A 19,994-nucleotide genomic window follows, 5' to 3' on the forward strand; every position below is an offset into this window, starting at 1 on the left:
GGCCTTCTTGTCTCTCCTTGCTATTCTCTGGAACTCTGCATTCAGTTGCATATATCTTCCCCTTTCTCCCTTGCTTTTTGCTTCCCTTCTTTCCTCAGCTACTTATAAAGCCTCATCAGACAGCCACTTTGCTTTCTTGCATTTCTTTTTCTTTGGGATGGATTGAGTTGCTGCTTCCTGAACAATGTTACGGACCTCCATCCATAGTTCCCCAAGCACTCTGTCTATCAGGTCTAATCCCTGAAATCTATTCCTCACCTCCAATGTATATTCATAAGGGATATGATTTAGGTCATACCTGAATGGTTTAGTGGTTTTCCCTACTTTCTTCAATTTAAGCCGAAATTTTGCGATAGGAAGCTCATGATCTGAGCCACAGTCAGCTCCAGGTCATGTTTTTACTTTTTGTATGGAGCTTCTCCATCTTTGGCTGCAAAGGACGTAATCAATCTGATTTCGATATTGACCATCTGGTGATGTCCATGTGTAGAGTCGCCTCTTGTGCTGTTGGAAAAGAGTGTTTGCTATGATCAGCATGTTCTCTTGGCAAAACTCTATTAGCCTTTGTCCTGCTTCATTTTGTACACCAAGGCCATGCTTGCCTGTTATCCCGGTGATTTCTTGACTTCCTGCTTTAGCATTCCAATCACCTGTGATGAAGAAGGCATTTTTTTTGGTGTTAGCTCTAGAAGGTGTTGTAGGTCTTCACAGAACCCATCAACCTCAGCTTCTTCGGCCTCAGTGGTTGGGGCATAGACTTGAATTACTGTGTGTTGAATGGTTTGCCTTGGATTCATACTGAGATTGCCTGTTTTTGAGACTGTACCCCAGTACTGCTTTTCCCACCCTTTTGTTGACTATGAGTGCTACTCCATTTCTTCTACGGGATTCTTGCCCACAGTAGGAGATATAATGGTCACCTGAATTAAATTCGCCTAAGCTTGTCCATTTTAGTTCGCTGATTCCCAAGATGTCAATGTTCAGTCTTGCCATCTCATGTTTGACCACCTCCAGCTTACCTTGATTCACTGATCTGACATTCCAGGTTCCTAAACAATACTGTTCTTTACAGCATCGGATTTTCTTTTCACCACCAGACACATCCACAGCTGAGTGTCCTTTCGGCTTTGGCCCAGCTGCTCTGCTCTTTCTGGCACTACTTGGAAATTCCCTCTGCTCTTCCCCAGTAGTATATTGGACACCTTCCAACCTGAGGAGCTCATCTTCCGGCACCATATCTTTTAGCCTTGTGATACGTTCCATGGGGTTTTCTTGGCAAGAATACTGGAGTGGGTTGCCATTTCCTCCTCCAGTGGACCACATTTTGTCAGAACTCTCCGCCATGACCTGTCAGTCTTGGGTGGCCCTGCACGGCATAGCTTATGGCTTCACTGAGTTACGCAAGCCCCTTCGCCACAACAAGGCAGTGATCCATGAAGGGGCCTCAGGGGTTGCTGGACTGCAACTCCCATCCTTCTGGACCCGCATGGTCAGCACGTCTCCTGCCCCTGGGAAGGGCAGCCTCACCTTGCGCCGCTTCGCGGGCATGCCGCTCAGGTAGGCGTCGCTGAGAGGGGGCTGCTGCTTGAGCTTGCGCTGGCTCTGGATGTCCTCCCGGATGATGGGCACCCACTCCTGGATGGGGGGGGAGGAAACAGAGGGATCTGTGAGCAAGCCCGGAGCATGCCCTGCCAAGGGCACGCCCCCTCCACGGCCCCTTTCCCCCCCCAGGGAACTCACCGGGGGCACTGCCGCAGCCCAGGGCTCCACATCTGGGGCGGGGGGCTCTCCTTGGGGCTCCTCGTGCTCCGGCTCCCCTCGCGGCTGGGGCATGGCCTCCTCTGCGGTAGTGGCTGGGGCTGGGGAGGCAGCATTCTCGCGCTGGAGGAGGGGCAGGAGAAAATGGACAGGGCAGGGGACCTTGCCTCAATGCACGCAGCACTCGCTCGCGCCCACACAGAGCCCTTCCGCACAGGGGAGAGGCTGAGCACAAGGGCCGAGCACAAAGGCCGAGCCCAACCTTCGCACACACAATGAGATGCCAGGCTCAGCGCCTGCCACCTCAGCTCAGAACCCAGCCAGTGGAGGACCCTGGGCCAGGCGACCCAACGGTCGGACACCGGAGGAGGAAGCTACTGGGATCTTTCGGATGCCTCTCAATGTGCTAGCAGCTGGGAGGCTGAGCTGAGGGACCAGGAAGTCTCTGGTGCCAACGTTCGCCTCCACCACACCCTATGTGGCAGGGGTGCTGGGACAAGGCAGCCACAGCCCCCTGCCTGCAAGAGGGGAACACAAAGAGTTGCCTACCCCTGAGGGGGCTCTCATAAATATCCCTGGTGACTGACGCACACCAGCACGCGGAAGAGCCAGACACATAGGAAGTATCACCATCATGCACCCCCTTCCCTGCTCTGCCATGCCTGGTATCTGCCCGCACACACACTCGCAACTCCCTCCGCCTTGCCACATCAGGCCTCTCCCTCCTGTTCGCACCTGCAGGCTTTCGGGGGGCTGCTCTGCAGCCTGGAGGTCCATGGGCTCTTCAGGAGTGGGCTGAGGACAGGAAGAAGGGAGCATATCAGGGCCTATCCACCCCTCCAACATGCCCGTCCCCACAATCGTCCTCCCCAGGCCCTGCTGCTCTGCTCCTGCCCAGCCAGCAGCCCCTCGAGCCAGGACATGGTCCCCAAAGCCCTCTGGCTCTTAAGGTGGGTAGCCGGACCCAACTGTGACCAAAGAGTGCTGAGGGGGCTTTCCTGCAGAAAAATCAAGGTGCTTTTGAGGAATGGAGAGAAGCCGCTCGCGTTTCAGCCGCTCCCTTTAGACGGCACATGTGCATTTGAGTGGCTCAGCCACGCCTGAACACGCGCCCAGAAACACAGTGCCCTTGCTACTGACCATGCTGGCTTTGCTGCAGAGCCTGGTTGCCCCTGAAGGGGTGGGCTGTCCATGCTTTAAGACCTGCCCTCTGCCGCGCGCCACCTCCTGCAGAGCAGAATGGCCTCCAAGAGCACAGACTGTGGTCCCCCAAGGCCACTGACCAGCTCCTGGAGCTAACAGCCCTACCCCCCCCCACTCCCCCCAGCCCCCTCTCAGATTTTCCAGTGGCCCAAAAGCTTCACCTGTGGCGGGTCGCCCACCCTGCGAACGTACTGCAGGACCTGCTCCTCTGTGACGGGCATGTGCTCCAGGATATCCTGCAGGCGCATGCTCATCATGGTGGTGAGCCAGCTCACCAAGGACGGGTTCATATCTGCCGACATTCGCCTCTGCCGCCGGGATGGGCCGAGAGAGAGGGGGAAAGGGCCGTCAAGACCAGAAAGGAGAACCAGATGCGTGGCAAGCTGCTATTCTAAAAGAGCCATTTTCAGGAAAGAAGGCCAAGTCCCTCCAAGGCCTTGCAGTTGGCCTCCTGCCAGCACAAGTGACAATTCCTTTGGGGCAAATTCACAGCAAAGTAATAAAATGCTTTATCAAAGCGGTACCATCTGCCACACAGTGAAAGCTCACATTCTCAGAATTTGCAAGGACAAGTTGCTAGTCCTTAAGGCTGATGATTCAGAAAGGAGAGGGCCACTTCAGAACTTGATTTGGTTGCATAAGATGATTTCAGGGCCTTTCACAATTTCAAAAACGTGCTAGCTTTGAAAACCAGTGTGATATTATGGATGGTGCGCTGGACCTGGACTGGGGGAGAGCAAGGTTCAACTCTTGGGTGTGAAGCAAAATGGGCGGCACTTTGGCCCAGTCACTCGCTGTCAGCCTACCTTACCTCACAAGATTGCAGAGAAGAAAAAACTGGGACAGCCACCACATATACCACCCTGGGGACCTCTTAGAAACAGCCTGACACAAAAGTGTCACACATGGGCCTGGTTTGCACGTAACACTAGGCCAGGGTTGGTTTAACCACAGCTAACTCATAGTTTGTCATCCTACCCAGCATTTGGCAAATGATCAAATAACCTGTTTTCTCAATCCCTGGGTTGTTCATTCCCCTTCTCCTTCACTTGCTCCCTCTCTGCATCCCAAATGCCTTTGTGGCGCTTTAGTACTGGCATGTAGAGTAGCTGGTTTTTTGTTTTGCACTGTTCTTGCCTGCCACCTCCATAGCCTGACGAAAGAACCTATGTGTGGGGACCCAGTTCTGGGGTTACACGTAACGACAACCCATGGTTTAAACGACCCAGAATCCACAACCCAACAACCATAGGTTCTTTTTCTGGGTTGTTCATGGTTAACAAATGTTGGTTTGTTAGCATGGCCATGTTCACATGTCTCAGCAAGCCAGAATTCAACAACCCATACCATGGGTTAGCGTTATGTGGAAATCAGGCCACACTCATCAGGAGAGCACAACTTTATACAGCATGGGTTTTGTTCCCCCCCAATGGCTTCCACATCATATTCAACAAGTCTCAACCGTAGAACTAGAAACTCTGGCCTATGAGGAAAGATGGAAGGAACTGGGCATGTTAAGCCTTGAGAAGAGAAGATGGAGGGGGGATATGATAGCACTTTTCAAGTACCTAAGGGGTTGTCTCACAAAAGAGGGCTACAACCGGTTCTCTACCGTCCAAGACTCCAGGGCACAAAAAAACAGTGTTAAGTTATGGGAAGGCAGGTTTCAGCTGAATGTCAGGAAAAGCTTCCCATCAGTCAGAAGAGTCATACAATGGAACCAACTGCCTAAGGAGGTCCTGGGCTCTCCCTTGCTGGAGGTATCCAAGCAGAGACTGGACAGCCATCTTTCGGGGTGCTCTAAACTGGATTCCTGCAATGAGCAGGGGGTGGGATTCGGTGGCCTAAATGTCCCTTTCCAACTTTACAAACCCATGTCCTAGACGAATGGGTTTGCCGAATCCTAACCTCGACTTTCATTGCATGATTCTGGCCACAGACCACAAGCATCATCAGGGGACGCCACAGCTCTTGAGCTTCCCCTCTTTGCCACTGGCTCTAGCACCTCTAGAGGAGGAAAAAACACCCCAGCCACCCCTGGGAGGAGGCAGCCCAAGGCGAGGCAGGCCCCTGGGGCAGGAACGGGACACAGCTTGGCATCACTCACGATGCGGTCGCTGACGACGGCCGTCAGGGCTGCCTGCTCTCCCCGCAAGCAGTAGAGATTCAGCGCCAAGCACTCAAACAGGCCCTGGTTGCACAGCTCCAGCAGCCGGTGCCCAAAGGTGTTATCTGGAAGAGGAGGAGAGCGAGACATGCGAGATGGTCTGAGGAGGAGACGATGAAGGGCCCCTTGGAAAGCCCCCTGAACGCTGCCTCTCCCTACCGGTGCAGTGCAGGATGTGCATGGCAGTGCGGTTGAACTGCTCCTGCAAGAACTCCAGGTTGGTGCGGGTGATGTCGACGCCGTCATGAACTCGGACAGAGGCCTGGGGTGTGGAAGCAGAAGGGGTCAGGGGGTGGGGGGCATGGCCGGACTGGAGACCCAAACTGCAAGGAGAAGTCAACTCGGCAGCCTGCTTCTGTCGCGAACAGGGCTGCAAATGCATTTGTACATCACCAGGACTGTGTCTGCCGGATTCCATGGGAGCACAAAAGCCCTGCAGGGTGGGATCATGGGTGCAAAGTTCAGCTTTCTGAGAACCTCAGTTTATTTTTAGCTGACTTTTTAAATGACGTTTCTAGCCCTCAAAGCTGTGCCGGTGGGTGAAAGGAAGTGCAAGGAAAGAAGGGTGGTAGAAGGTTTCCAGTTGTTCGGGGCAGGGGTTCAGTCTCCCACATAGCTCTTTGCTATGCAAAAATACGAGGACACATGCAAGGACATCCGCCCCCCGCCCCTTTTGATGCATAATTTATTGCAGGTTGCAGAATACTGCTTTGCAGCACAGAATTTCAACTTTTTTCCTTTTTAAAAAGCACACAGCTCTGACCATGATTGTGAAGATGTGGGATGCGCACACCTCCCAGGACAGCCCAACAATTTCAATGCGACCAGGAGACATTACTGAAGAGGCCGGAGCCAATCTAAGCCAATCCCCAGCTTCATCTCTGCAAGCACCAGAGAGGGTCTGCTCCCATTCCTCAGCTACTGCTGGGGGTGTTGAGAACTAAGGCTGGTACGGGGGGGGGGGGGTAGTGAAACTTACAAAACTCTCGCGGATGTACTCCTCCAAGCCATTGATCAAACTGTAAGTGGCCATCTGGAAGAGCCGGGAGAGAGGGGTGGCTGTCAGCGAGTGCAAGAGGAACGTGAGTGAGAAGCACCAGCAGAGCTGGAAGAGCAGGGGACCGGGACAGGGGAAGGCTGTCTCACCCGGACGTTGCGCTCAGTGGGCTCGTGGCCGTGCAGGTACTCCTCACGGAAGAAGTGGCTGAGCTGGGGCTGGATCCGCTGCAGCGGCTGGAACTGCCCGTGCAGGAGCATCACCACATCGACCATGGAAAAGTTCTGGCAGATCAGAGAGAGCAGATCTCCAAAGAAGCCTGGAAAACGGACAGGCGCAAAAATGAAGGAGGAAAGGGGGGGAAAGGAGAGCTACCAACTCTCCACTCTGGCCCTCTTGGTTCAACCTAGGAGGCCTCTTCCTGGCCCACAGCACCACTGGAAGGCCAGGAAAGCAAAGAGGCAGCCACAATACCCCGGGGTTTCCCCAGGAAGCAAGAGCACAGCAGCACTCGCGCCCAGCCAGGGAAAAGGAAGCGAGGCCAGCCAGGAGCTGAGGTTCCATCATTCCAGTGGTTAGATGCCACTGACAGGGGCATGGAGCAACTAAGAGGCTGAGCTGTAAGCCAGGACATCCTGTTTCTAACCTTGCCTCAGCCATGAGCTCATTATTAAAAGCCCTTGGCCTGAACTCCCCACCTAAAATACAGGGAGAAGATGACTGGCCTGCCTGAAAGGGCAGAGAAAGTGAGGACTCAAAGCCCAAGAACAATATCATCATCACCACCACCTCTAGGAGACTCCACTGAGAACGGGGGTGCTCAGAAAGGGACTGAGCATAGAGGCAGCAGGAAAGTGTGGGTGGAAGGTGGAAGGAGCAGAGTAAAGGAGCTACCAAGAACAAGGACAAGCACAATTTGGGATTCAGTTGAGTCCCAGTCCATCTCTCCATTCAGGGAGAAGGAGCAGAACTGAGTCACAAAGCTGGAAGTGACCTCAAAGGTCATCCAGCCCAACCCTTTGCCAATGCAGGAAACCCACTGCTTGAGCATTCTCAACCGGTGACCGTCCAGGCTCCAATTTAAAAACTCTTAAGAAAGAAGAGTCCACCATGAGGTCTGGGGCACCCAGGGCTCTGGAAAGCAGAGTATCTTGCCACCAGGAGGACAAGGCATTGGAAGGATCATGGGCAAAAGACAGCCTTCTCCAGCCTGGCAGGCCCTCCGTAACCAAGTGTCAAAGTGTTCCCCTTACCAAGGGCCCCTTCCGTGCCCGGCTCAAAGATGTTGCTGGTGCCACTCAGGCGCTGGATGAAGTCAGCGATGCTCTCAGTGCTGCCCTGCTGGGCGCTGAGCGAGCCCATCATGGAGGACAGCACACCCTGGACTACGCTGGTGAAGAACTCGAGCGGCAGTGCATCCGCCGAGGCACCGCCACGTCCGTTGCTGCCGCCGCCACCTCCCACGCCGGCTGGTGGCACCTCTGTGCCGCTCGGGGGGGGAAGGGGAGGAGGTGGTGGCGGGGGGGAGGCCGCCGGCTGTGGCGGAAGCGGCGCCTGCTCGGGAGGATGTGGGGGAGCTGCCCCCAGCTGCGTTGCCTGGGGAGAGAAAGAGGGGGAGCTCAGGGACTGCAGCAGTGCTCAGAGCACCTGCAAAGGCTGCTGGGATGTCCCCTGCTAACGTGAACAAGGAAGAAGGCATGATGGAAGACATCAAAGGGGCTACCACTGGATGCCTAGGATCAATAGGGCTTGACCTCTAGATCTACAACGAAATAGCCTGAGAAAGCAGTGGCAGCAAGAAGCTATTTTCTGCCAAGACCGCTTGAGGGCCTGGCGTCTTCATCCCCAAGGTGATCCCAGTAAACGAGAAAGACGAAGCAAAGCGGGACAGGCCTTTGCACAGCCAATGACAGCACACTGCTGCCCGTGCTTTCCGCTTACTACTTGCTCAGCCTCTCGTAGGGCCTCTGTCCTCGGGACTGTGTGGACCGGATCCCCCCCAGACAGCCAGGAGGACTGTCACCTCTTTTGCCAGAGCCCCCGTCCAAACGGCCCAGCTTCCTAATTTCAGTTAGAATGCTCCGCTGCATAGAATCAACATCTCACCACTTTTCCATTTCGGACAGATGCAAACAGCTGAAGCAGCCTTATTGCCGGGAGTCAAACCACCGATTCACCTGACCCGCTGTCGTCCACTTGGCCTGGCAGCAGTTCTCCAGGGTTTCAGACAGACAGACAGACAGACAGACAGGGGCCCTCCCAGCTGAAGAGCCTTTTAAGTGGAGATGCCAGGAATCGAAGCAAGGACCTTCTGCGCATAACGCATGCCCCACTCCAGGGAGCAATGTCCCCCAGCCCTCCATGTGCACCAGGCAGCCCTCCAGGAGATCAATGACAGCAGACCAGCTCCCATGAAATACAGCTTGTCCTGTTACCTAGGTCAACCTTCCCCACCCTGGCGGCCTCCAGATGTGCCCCAGAAGGCTGACCTAGTTCTACCACTTACGTAAGAGGGGGACTCCGGGTGCATCTGCAGAGTGGGGGTTCTGCTAACACAGGGTGACATTTAAGCCCAGCGCTGTGTGTGGAATGAGTCAACTTTCAGACCAGCTAATTTGGCTTCTCCCCCCTCGGCGCTGCCGCCTCCATCCCCCCTAGTCACTGGAAGATGAGTTTTGTACCTTTAGGAATTGGTGCCTGAGTTTGCTCATTTTTCCTTTCCCCTCCACATACCCTTTTTTTTCTTGTGTATCGTATCTACTGAACTGTGATCCTGCAGGCAGGAGCTGTCTTGTTTTTTGCTTATCGCTGTACAGCAAGCTGCAGGGCCTTCATGCATCACCCCTCCCTTTAAAAGATACCCCAGGATCCCTTGTAACATCCAGTTGGTCCAGGGAACGGGCCTCAGCAGTCCTTCCCCCAAAAGGTACAGTGGTTGCAACAAAGGGCCAATTTGCTGCTCAAACAGGTTCACATTCTGAAGAATGACCCACGGCTCGAAAACGAGAAACTAACTGCGAGACTGCCTCTGCTGCCACCCCCCTCCCACTCGCACATGTTCCTATTTTTCGAAAAACCAAAGCCAAATATATCTGTGAGAAGTAACACCGCCACTACCCCTCAGCCTGGCGGTAAAGTGTCCAACTGAAACAGTGCCCACTTGCTAGGCATTAAGGAATTTTAGGAGCAAAACTCACCTGAAGGAAGTCCGTCATGCCTTGCAGGAAAGCAGGGACACCCGGCATGGCCACTGTGATGGTGGGGGAGCCCACGCCAGCCACCCCGGCCACGCTGGAGCCTGCTGCTCCAAGGATGTTGCCCAGCAGCTGAGAGAACTGGAGCTCGGCGGCAGCCGTCGGAGGCTGGCCAGAGGGGGAGGGCCCTCCAGGGGCACCCGCCGAACTGCCCCCCGCCGCGGTGGTGGCAGTGTTTGTCGTGCCAGCGCTGGCCGAGGCGGTGGGTGGGGAAGTGGAATGGCTGGTGCTGAAGGTAGCCTGGGTGCTGGCGGAAGAGGAGGAGGATGTCCCGCTGCCCTGAGCTGGGAAGGAAAGACCGAGAGGGCTTCTAGGCAAGGGGAAGAGACAACTTCTGGTCCATCCCTGGGCACTTCAAGATGCCCCACTTACCTGGTCTGGGATCTCTGACTGCTCACCTCCCTTCCAAAGGGCACCGACAACTAACCCGATTTTAACTGTTTCCTTTCAGCTAGCCAACTACTAATTCCATACCCATACTGGGGCCAAAAGCAAAAAGTGTGGGGCCAAAAACTCAAAACTACCAGATTGCTTTCGCTGAAATCTCTTTCTGACAGTGATTAAGCCTTACGAGAAGCATCTCAACCTTTTAGAACAGCAGGGAAACCACTGGGCAAGCAGAGGATGAGGGAAAGGGAGAGGACCTCACTGTTTGGGAGACCCCAGAGGGCCAGAGGTTCTGCACACCAGTTAGGGTGAGTGTACATTAGGTGCTCCGGACATGACGATCAAAGGGTTTCTACATGCCAACATCACAAAAGCAGCACTCAATGCTTGGGGGCTCTTCCCCACCACCTTTCGCCACATACCTACTATCACCGGCTGCATGAGGAGCTGCCCCACCAAGCCACTGATCATCTGGGCCAACGAAGCGTTCCCACCCAGGCCAGGGCCCTGGAAGAGGAGGAGAAAGATGAGGAAAAAGATTTCCCCCTTCCGGGGGGGATCACTACTCCCAAATGGGGTAAGAGGCCTCACCATCTCCAGCCCCCCCGGCATGTGCTCACCCCTTGTCCTGGTGCCTGGGGCGACCCAGGGTGCGTCGGCCGAACAGAAGGAGCAGAGGGCCTGGCAATCACAACGCGTGTCGGAGCCGACTGGAAGCTGGGGACTTGCTGGCCTAGGAGGCGGGAAGGGGAAGTCTGTTGCGCTCAGAATCTGGGCCCGGCTCTCCAGGTCACCGCAGAGGAGGAGGGGACCCTACGTGCCTCTCCCCACCCCATCCTCTGCTGTGCTTCCCCTCCCCCAGCCCCTGCGTTGTTACCTGCAGCAGCAGCAGAGGCGGCGGCTGCCATAGCTTGCTGCGTTATCTGATGGGCCACAGCCTGCATGAACTCCGGCGGGAGGCTGGGGAGCGGCAGGTGAGCAGGGCCGCCTAGAGGGGAAGGGGGCAAGCTCAGGAGGCTCGGCCAGGAGCAGCCCACAGCCCTGGCGGCTGGCCGTGCAGCCACACACCCGTCCCAGCCCCAGGCTCTCCCAGCATCGGGGGTCTCCACTCTCCTTACCCATTCCTTGGCCATGCCCAGCCAGCCCAGGAGGTCCTGCCGACGGCACTCCACCAGAGCCGCTCCCTCCCATCGGGGAGCCGGAGTCTGAGGAGGGGGGAAAGCAAGGCCACTGCTGAGGAGGAAGGGCTGCAGCTCGGCGGCAGAGCCCCTGTTCTGCATGCAGATGGGTCCTGGGCCCTATCTCTGACTCCTCCAGGTGGGGCTGGAAAAACCCGCCTGAAATCCCAGAGACCCGCTGCTGCCACTCAGTGTAGGCAGGACTGAGCAAGATGGACCAAGGGTCTGACTCGGAAAGAGGCAGCTTGCTTCCGGTGTTCCCAAAGCAGGGGCGGGCAACTCCCATCACCCCTCATCATTGGCTAGGTTGGCAAGGGATGATGGTAACTGCAGTCCACCAACATCAGGAGGGCCACAAGTGGCCCAGCCCTGCCCTGAAGCCCTGGTCACTACACGGACTCTCCAAGACCGGACGTGGCCAACAACTGAGAAGCGGGGCTGGGGACAGATCACGAGAGGGGGCTGCAGGGCCACCAGGCACTGCCTGTGGGCTGTTGGGGCTCAGCCAGCCGGCCACAGTGGGAGGGAGGGCACTGGGCTGGGTGGAGGTGGGCACTTGTACGGCTCCCTTAAAGCCCTCAAAGCCATGCATCTCATACTATCCATCTCATACTATCTCCATCTTTAGAACAACCCTGTAACGTAGGTCAGTATTATCATCCCTGTATTTCATCAAACCTGCAGGGGAGGAGAAGAGCTCATCTAAGAGCACTTGGGTCAGCTTTCCCCAAGGAGGTACCCTCCAAATGTGTTGGACTGCAAGTCCCAGAATTCCTGACCACAGGCCATGCTGGCCGGGAATGATGGGAGTTGCAGTCCAACACACCTGGAGAGAAACAGGTTGGGCAAGGCTGACCTAGCGAGTTCACAGTGGAGGTGAGATTTGAACAGGGAACACTTTCGCTATGCCAGCTCTTAAGCGGGCCGAACACCACATAGACAGCGGGCATCCACGGCTGGGGCACTGACGGCCTCCAAGAACAGCAGATGCAGAAGCCATCTGGAGGACCTCTTGGGCCCGACACCTCTTACCTCACAAGGCCCTCCAACCCACCACTCCCCAAACAGCCCAACGAGCCAACACTAGAAGGGAGCTGACATCTCCCGCCCCTTCTCCTTGGTGGAAGGGCCCCGCAAAGGACTCACCCTGTATGTTCATGTGCATCATGACCACAGGTTCAACTGTCTGGTGGGAGATGCGGATCACACGGGGGTGGCCCGTCTGGGAGGCCTGCGTCTGAGTAGGGGCGGCCCCTGGGGAGGAGGCAGGGGGCGGCCCCTCGGAGGGCCGGCTGGCCTCTGATGGACTAGAAGTGCCCAGCTGAGCAGGAGTGGCAGCCTGGGGGGCAGCAGACCCTTCTGAGCTGGCCTGCGCTGCGCGAGCCCCGTTGCCAGCCATGGTGACTGTGGTGCCCACGTTAATCTGAGGCGAGAGACAGGCTGGTGAGGCACGAACGGGCTGCGCCCAGAGATCTGTGGCTGCTGCTGGAGGCGAGGCGGAGGCCCCCAGTCCCAGGAGCCCCCTCACCTGGATGGGGATGGCCGCCTGCTGCAGCACCATGGGGGCCGTGTAGTGGGACATGGGCCGCACCACATGGAGGTGGCGGGGGGCGCTGCAGGAGAGGTTGCAGCGCAGATCCGAGAGGGCGACGAAGGTGTTCCCCAGGAGGCGCAGCGACTCCCCCACCAGGTTGATCATTCGCTGGTCCTCTTCACGGCCGTCAGTCTGGCAAAAATAAGTGGCAGGGAAATAGAGCAAGCAGGCCCCGGCTCCACATTCCACCAGGAAGAAGAGAGAAGGAGTGCAAACAGGATTCAGTGTTTTGAAACTCTCATCCCTCACCCCCCAGAAGATGGGAAAGCAAGGTCTGCGTCATTTTTCTTCTTCCCTCCCCATCCCTTTTTCCTTGTGTGTCATGTCTTCTTTTGTCATATCGTAAGCAGGCAGGCAGTGACTGTCTTGCTTACTGATTGGTTGTGAGCTGCTCCGGTAGCCTTTTTTGGGCTGAAGAGTAGAATAAAAATACTTAGAATAAATAGGTAAGACCGAGAGGGGCTGAGAAAACAGCCTGGAAGCACGTAACACTGCAACACTGCTGGAGCTAAATGCATGTGGCCTTGCTCTCAGGAGGAGAAAAGTCAGGCATCTGGCTCCCTGGACAGGAGACCACGAGGGACCCCGGGTAAGCATGAGAGGCAACAAGTTATTTCAGAGGGCCGGACGAAGTGGTTACCAACCGAGCCTGTGCTAGGAAAAGGGCCACCAGGCAGACGGAGTGAAGCTGGCTATTCCATCCACCCCATTCTGACAGCTGCCACGTGATACACGGAATAGTGTGGCCGAAAGACCAAGCCGACCTTCTTCCCACGCCTCTCTCTCTCTCCTTCCGACAAAACAAGGTTGTCCCAAAAGCACAGGAACAGGACATGAGAGTAGCCTACGCTGGGAAGGGGGGCAGAGACACTCACCAAGGGCTAGACCCAGAGCCTCTTTTAAACCCCCAAGGTTCAGCCCTACAGAATAAGGTGCCTCTGAGCACGTGCAAGAGACCCTTCCTTCTCAAGGAGCAACCACCATCAGCCTCCACGCGGACTACTGCCATCCAAGCCACAAGTCCAGGTGGGCCGAGGCCCCGCACTGATCTCACCACTCAAGTGCTTAATGGAAAGGAAGGTGGGGGTGGGCAGGAGAAAGTCAGACCACACAGAGGTCCTAGTTACTTGGCAGGTTTCTGACAACTGGGCGGCATAAAAATGTAAGAAAGAAAGAAACTGAGGTGTATGTGCCGGGGAAACCGACTGAACAGATCCATCCCGAGGAAGTGAGGACAAAAACGGTTCCGTAATGTTCTGGGATGCTCTGGAACTAGGCACAGAGTGAGGAACGTTGCAGGTCCTCCTGTTGCCACATAGCGCAAGGCAACTCCGCCTCCCCCCAAGCCCCGCTTACGTTATTGTTGTAGTCAGCAGTGCCAGCGCTTCCCAGGATCTCCTCGTATCTCTGGAGGAAGGGCTGGAGCCTGCTCTCCACCCCGCGGAGCTCGCCCAGCACCTCCACATACTCGCCTGGCGATGGGTGGCTGCCAGGGAGAGACGAGGATGCTCAGCCATCGCTTGGGCTCCTGCACTCAGGCCCTGGCCAAAGAGACAGATGGCCTGCCTGCCCCTGGCCTCCTCCCTGGGCCCAAACCCTCCTCAGACAAGCCCTGCCTGGTTCCTGCCCAGCATTCCCACTTGGCTCCTGCCTCCATCCCACCCAGCAGTGAACAAGGGCGGCAGCCCAGACCCCTGGCAGGGCCTCTGGGCTACCCCAACTCCCCTCCCCACGAAATGGGCCCGCGCCTTACTTGGGTGCAGCAGCCTCAGCCACAGGGGGCGCCTCAGCCCCGTTCGGGGGCGCCTCAGCCCCGTTCGGGGGCGCCTCAGCCCCGTTCGGGGGCAGCTCCTCTGCAGGCGTGGGCTCACTGAGAGGCTCAGATTCAGCGCCCTCCATCAGCTCCCGTTCTGCATGGCTGGCAGATGGCGTCTCCTCAGGTCCCGATGCGGCCTGGCCGTTGGTGTGACCCTGAAGAGGGGGGCCTGCAACTTTCATTGCCTAGAAGCAGATCCCTGCTCCACTTCCATGCTCCTTTCTTATGTCACCACCACCCACCCCAAGGATAAAGTCTGGCTCACCTCTAGCCGGCTCAGGATGCCCTGGATATCCCGCAGCATATGCTGGGCCATAACAAGGCGGACTCGAGGCTCGCTCTGCAACCGAGAGAGGAGAGGAGTCTGGCTCCATCTTGCCGGAATCAGAACCCCTCCAGCGCCCTCCTCAGACAAGACTGTGGGGTCTACACAGGCAACGCCCCACCCCATAAGAGTCCAACACAGAGTCATTTCGGACCACATCCCCAACGCCCCTCCTGTCCCCCCTTTAGATTTGCTCACAGGGGCCACATGACAAAGTAGCGCTTGGAGCCAGAAAGTCTGCAGCCCTCCTCTAGTCCTCCCACCTGACACCCCCTTCCCCTAACTGTGGGTGCCTCAGAGGCCCCTTCCTAGAATGCAAGGTGCCATCTGCCAAGTCCGACTACTGGTCCATCGAACCCCAATATCAGCCACTCGAACTGGGGGTGGCGCTCTAGCAGCTCAGGGAGTGCCAAGGCGCTCCTGGGGCCTATTTTTTTAAACGGGAGATGCCAGGGATTGAGGCTGCAGCCTGCTGCGCACAAAGGCGATGCTCCACCCCTGAGCGACAGTCCCTGCCTGTCACAGGAATGGCACCCCCACCCCACCGCCCCCAAAAGTCTAATGGGGGAACAGGTGAGGCTGCTAGGGAACAGCCTCACCCGTAGTGGCACCTCCCCTCTGAACTCCCTCCCCTAGAGAAGCCCGCTAGAGCTCTCCGAGAGCCTTTAGGAGGAAAGCCGTCTCTTTTCAAGCTAGCTTTCTGTCTGGCCACAGACAGAAATTATTGGGTGTTGTGCAGAGATGTTTTGTGACCATTCTTGCTTTGTTCCTTGTATTTTAAACACCAGGGTGAAGCCACAGGACCCCCATAGCAGGTGCTATGTTATAGGCGTTGTGCAATACTGATGTTACAGCAAAACGCCTTGAGCAGCATTATTGTTGGTCCCACTTCTATCCTGCCGTTTTTCCCTCTTGCAAGGAGCCCAAGGCAGCTTACATGGTCTTCCTCCTCTCCGTTTTATCCTCATAACAGGCCTGTGAGGTAGGTTAGGCTGAGAGTAGGTAATTGGCCCAAAGTCACCTAACGAACTTAATGGCCACGTGGGGACTAGAACCCGGATCTCCTGAGTCCCAGTCCAATATTCTAACCACTACACTGGATCTCTTTTATTCTGTAAACAGAGTAAAGCACCAGACTGGGGTAAGTAGTGACCAACTATTTGATTTTAAAACTTAAAATCCTCTCAAAGTTCCTTTAGCGACCTTCCCAAAGGTCACTGAGTAGAAAACTGAATCCACACACTTGCGACACAGTCCTTTGGAGTTGTCTCCAGCACAAATTCTGTTGAAAGAAAATGGGCTGGGGGGGGCAGGCCAAGAGGTTGGGGCTGTTCTTATGAAACAAGTTCCTGACAGAGGAAGCCAAACCTGACCTGTCAAATAAGAACCATGAATTGCAAACATGAATTCAGCAGAACAAAACAAAAACATAAGTATGATCACTACAAAAAATGACCAGAAGAGCCCAATCACTCCCAGAAGCCTTACATAGCACTTGCGCCCACAGGAAGGCCCCACCTTCCCAGAGTAAATGGCACTGACGCTGTGGTGCCCCAGGTTCCTAGGCAGTGGTGACCTGCCACCTTCAGTTTACAAAAGGTCTCTCCTAAGCCTGAGCAGCCTGGACCATGTGCAGAATTCTTTTCCAATGGGGAAGATGTCTTCAAAAAGGACGCAAGAGCAAAGCGCCCCCATGCATGCACAGAGTAGCTTTCCTTTATCAGAGGCTCCCCAGACGCAGCACTGCCCAGAAGTGCACCAGGATGGGACGGCAGGCAGTCACTTGACGGGGACACACTCTACTCTACTCTGGGCTGGCAGGCAGGCTTGTCTGCAGGGCCTCTGGTAGACCAGACCAAGGCAGAAGCATGACAACTCACCAAAGGCACCCAGAAAAATCGGACTGCTCCCCCCGCTCCATGGTCCTCAGGGGCAGAAATGTATGGACCATTCGCATTCACAGCACAGCAAATGGAGCTACAACCACCACTCATGTCAAACTGAGGCTGGCTGGCAATGGTGGGCCCAGGCTGCTGCAAGGATCATGTGTGTGCATGCGTTTGCTTCATGCTTCCTCTTGAACTTGTGCTCCTGTTCTGCGATGCCACCCAGAGAAGCATTCATAAAGAGAAGCCACATAAACAGACTGGGAAGGGAAAAAGCAGAAGCTCTTCGGACAGAATAGCAGTGCAGGGAACCTTCTCCCAAGTAGAGCAGGGATACTGCATGTGGGAATGTGAGAGAGAGAGAGAGAGACACACCCAGCCAGCCTGACTCCTGCCCCTCGCTCCAGCCATTACCACCAGATAACCTCAGATAACGCTGCTATATAATAAAAAGGTAGGTTGCCACTTACACCAGGGTATTCTTCACTTCATGGAATATTTGGCTGAAGTCAAATAAAAGGTCAACAAAGCTGTCAACTGACCAGGTCACCTTGCACTACACCAGAGTCTACATCTGAACAACAGTTCAAGACTCCCACAAATTTTGGGCAGGTGCCACTTCTATGATCTGTTAACTTGTAACTACTACTGGAAGGATCCCTTTATGGAAATGCAGAACTCCCAAGAAAACCAAGCATCACTGAGATGCTACTGAAATATAGTTGATCCTTCCCACATATTTTTAAATCTCTCACTCACACACACACACACACACACACACACCCCAACCACATCTTTCAGCCTTAAATTCCATCCTTCCCGTCCCGCTTGTACCTGTATGGGAGCCTGGTCCATATTTATATGAACGTCCACAGATGATCCATCGCTCTTTGGAAAGCGGGGGGTGAGAAAAGGAAGAGACAGGGGAAATAAATTAAAAGAAACAAAACAAAAAAAGATGGGAAAAAGGAGATGAAGGAGAAAAGAGAAAACAAAATGGAGCAGAAGGAAAGGCAAGGGAACACAGGAGTCCCAAGTACTATATCATCCAGGGGTTCCACCCCACCCCTCGAGGTCTCTTCTGACATTACACAGTACTTGCAAGATACTTTCTTTTAGCACTGGTAACACCCAGAGCCTAGGTCAGAGATGCATACTAGAATTTATTTCCCATGAGATTCTCTCTTGGTCCAGACATATTATTATTCAGTATTTAAATATTATTCAAGACTGTGTGTGCACACTATGTACTAAAAAAAGAAGAAGAAATACTATGCTGAGGCAATTCAGTTTCTGTGCCAGGGAAGGTGGAAATCCAAGGCCTGCATAAAGGGTAAGATTTTGTATGATTTTGTTTAGTTTTGTTTGTCATCAGAACTAGCAATGAGCTATGGAGGGTACTGAAACCCCACCTGCAAACAATGGCCATCTTATTCAACCACCTCTTGGGGATCTAAGAGTTCAGCAGGCGTTGTGCGCACACTTTCAAGAATAATGTCATAAGGGCTTGAAACTTGGATTTAAAAATTTTTTAAAAGCTGGGATTGTCAGGAAGCTGAAATTTGGGCACATTCGACACTGCTCTGTGCTCCAGTGGAATCACAGGTGGAGGCTCACAGAGAGAACCAGTATCAGGCCTGACCACAGCTAGCCATTTTCTGACAAGGATTCCAGGACCCCTTCCAAAAACAGGTCACTGAAAATGTGTTTTGAAAGGTGGGCTGGCACACTTAGGCTGCAAACCAGTACACACTTATCCAGGAGTTCAATGAGGGTTACTGCTGAGCAGGCACGCATGGGATTGCACCATTAGATCTGCAAGTATGTGGAACACGGAATATGCATCTTAAGAGGACTCATCCACAAGCCTGAGTGATATCGGTCAAAGCATATAAGCAAGCGTGTGTAATATCAAAAGTGGCCCTGGCATTACCTCACTACTCCCCACACTGCTGCCACCACCAGGAAACACTCCCACCACCCCCACCTGCCCAGTCCATCTAAAGTCATGCAGGCTGCCCACGTGATACAACAAGAGGTTAGGAATACGAAGATACAAAAGAGAGAAATTTCTACCTGATGGGACCCAGCAGATGCAAAACTAGGGTCGCCACTTTTTACTCTGGATACAGGACACAACCCTACAGGTCTCCCAAATAGTAGGGGAGAAGGCTGCCATGGCTACTCTAACCTGCTCCCTCTCTGGTCCTGTTGCCGTCCCTCACCAGTCGTGCGGCAGATCTGGAGAATGGCTCGCCGCAGAAGGCGAGGGAGGGGGCGGACAACAGGATCAAGTGAGAAGCGGCCTTCTCTCCTACTGCATCAAGAGACCTAAAAGGTGCGTGCCTGGGGTGAGAGTCCCCAACACTGACTCCACTCTGCACAGATGCGGGAGGTAAGGGCACCACGCTACAAAGCCCACTCCGACTCATACGCTGGTGCCCCCCTCCCCACAAATGCATAGCATAGCACCAGCGTATTCCTCCTTCTACTGGGGTGGGGGGGGCGGGTCCCAACGCATTGTGGGGAGGCACGATCCGCCCCCTCCCCCTGCAGTGCAGCACCCTCTAGCTAAGACTCACTTGTGTGGCTGGCTGCGGGTCCATAATGCTTACTGGTAAGTTGAAGGTTCCCACCATGACGTAGCTGTTGGCGTTGCGGTCGTGCACCGTGGGGCCCGTCCCCCGAGGGCCTGCGCCATTGTGAGGGACGGAGGATGAGCCGGCTCCGGAGGGACCCCCCGAGGAGGGCGACTGTGTCTGAGGGGGTGCACGTTCCACCAAGTGGATGACTTTGCCTCCAACATCTGCCACAAAGACAAGAGCACAGGAGAAGAGGGGATCGCAAGGGTTAGCGGGTGTTCTCCTCACAATGAACCTGCAGGGTAGATCTGCCCGAGAAGGACTCACACAAGCAAGGGCAGTGAGCTTGGTGGCCAAGCAGGGATGTCTCTAGCATCCTTGCCACTGTCTCTCAGGCTGCAAGCCTGTAACCACTTACCTGGGAATAAGCCCCACTGAGTTCAATGGGATTTACTTCTGAGTAAACCAGTATAGGATTGCATTGTCCCATCTTTGAATAGTACACCCTTCCCCAATCTGGTGCTCTCCAGATGTGTTGGACCACAACTCCCATAATCCCCCAGCCAGCAATATATGTAGTGAAGCCCCAAGAGTTTCTCTTTCTCTTTTCGAGCAATGCCCCCCCCCCCGGAATCTTATCTTACATGGAATAGCGACAGAGGGAATGCTTAACCCGTTTCTCTGCCGGCCATTTCTGTGCTCAAAATCATCCCCTGCCAAGCTGTTTGCCCCGCACTGGCTTCACAAACGTTATGTTGACAAAGATAAAAATGTGCCTGGAACTCTGCTAGTAATAATTTTTAAAAAAACAACCCTGGGGCGTGGGGGCGCAAAAGCAATGTTGAAT

General features: G+C 54.9%; 1 protein-coding gene across 17 annotated transcripts in view; it reads right to left on the minus strand.

Annotated features, from left to right (window-relative positions):
* The window catches only part of BAG6 (BAG cochaperone 6), a 28,382-nt gene that overhangs the window by 2,727 nt on the left and 5,661 nt on the right, over positions 1-19,994 (minus strand). For 7 of the 17 annotated variants that reach the window (XM_084841026.1, XM_084841022.1, XM_084841021.1 and 4 more), the window contains 21 exons: positions 19,181-19,371; positions 17,400-17,453; positions 14,620-14,694; positions 14,292-14,509; positions 13,895-14,024; positions 12,473-12,670; positions 12,091-12,367; positions 10,885-10,971; positions 10,644-10,754; positions 10,387-10,499; positions 10,189-10,273; positions 9,323-9,663; positions 7,379-7,721; positions 6,275-6,444; positions 6,108-6,161; positions 5,288-5,390; positions 5,069-5,193; positions 3,123-3,269; positions 2,494-2,553; positions 1,741-1,881; positions 1,528-1,635 (listed from right to left, as the gene is read on the minus strand). In XM_084841026.1, coding sequence (XP_084697152.1) covers positions 1,528-1,635; positions 1,741-1,881; positions 2,494-2,553; positions 3,123-3,269; positions 5,069-5,193; positions 5,288-5,390; positions 6,108-6,161; positions 6,275-6,444; positions 7,379-7,721; positions 9,323-9,663; positions 10,189-10,273; positions 10,387-10,499; positions 10,644-10,754; positions 10,885-10,971; positions 12,091-12,367; positions 12,473-12,670; positions 13,895-14,024; positions 14,292-14,509; positions 14,620-14,694; positions 17,400-17,453; positions 19,181-19,371 — 3,131 coding nt within the window. Of the gene's footprint in view, positions 1-1,527; positions 1,636-1,740; positions 1,882-2,493; positions 2,554-3,122; positions 3,270-5,068; positions 5,194-5,287; positions 5,391-6,107; positions 6,162-6,274; positions 6,445-7,378; positions 7,722-9,322; positions 9,664-10,188; positions 10,274-10,386; positions 10,500-10,643; positions 10,755-10,884; positions 10,972-12,090; positions 12,368-12,472; positions 12,671-13,894; positions 14,025-14,291; positions 14,524-14,619; positions 14,695-17,399; positions 17,454-19,147; positions 19,372-19,994 lie in introns of all 17 variants that reach the window. The other 10 variants (XM_084841019.1, XM_084841016.1, XM_084841017.1 and 7 more) reach the window with 5 other exon arrangements.

Source organism: Heloderma suspectum, chromosome 2 (genome assembly GCF_057233095.1).
Source record: "Heloderma suspectum isolate Gila_16-S chromosome 2, 16-S_ref, whole genome shotgun sequence".
NCBI lineage: Eukaryota > Metazoa > Chordata > Lepidosauria > Squamata > Helodermatidae > Heloderma > Heloderma suspectum.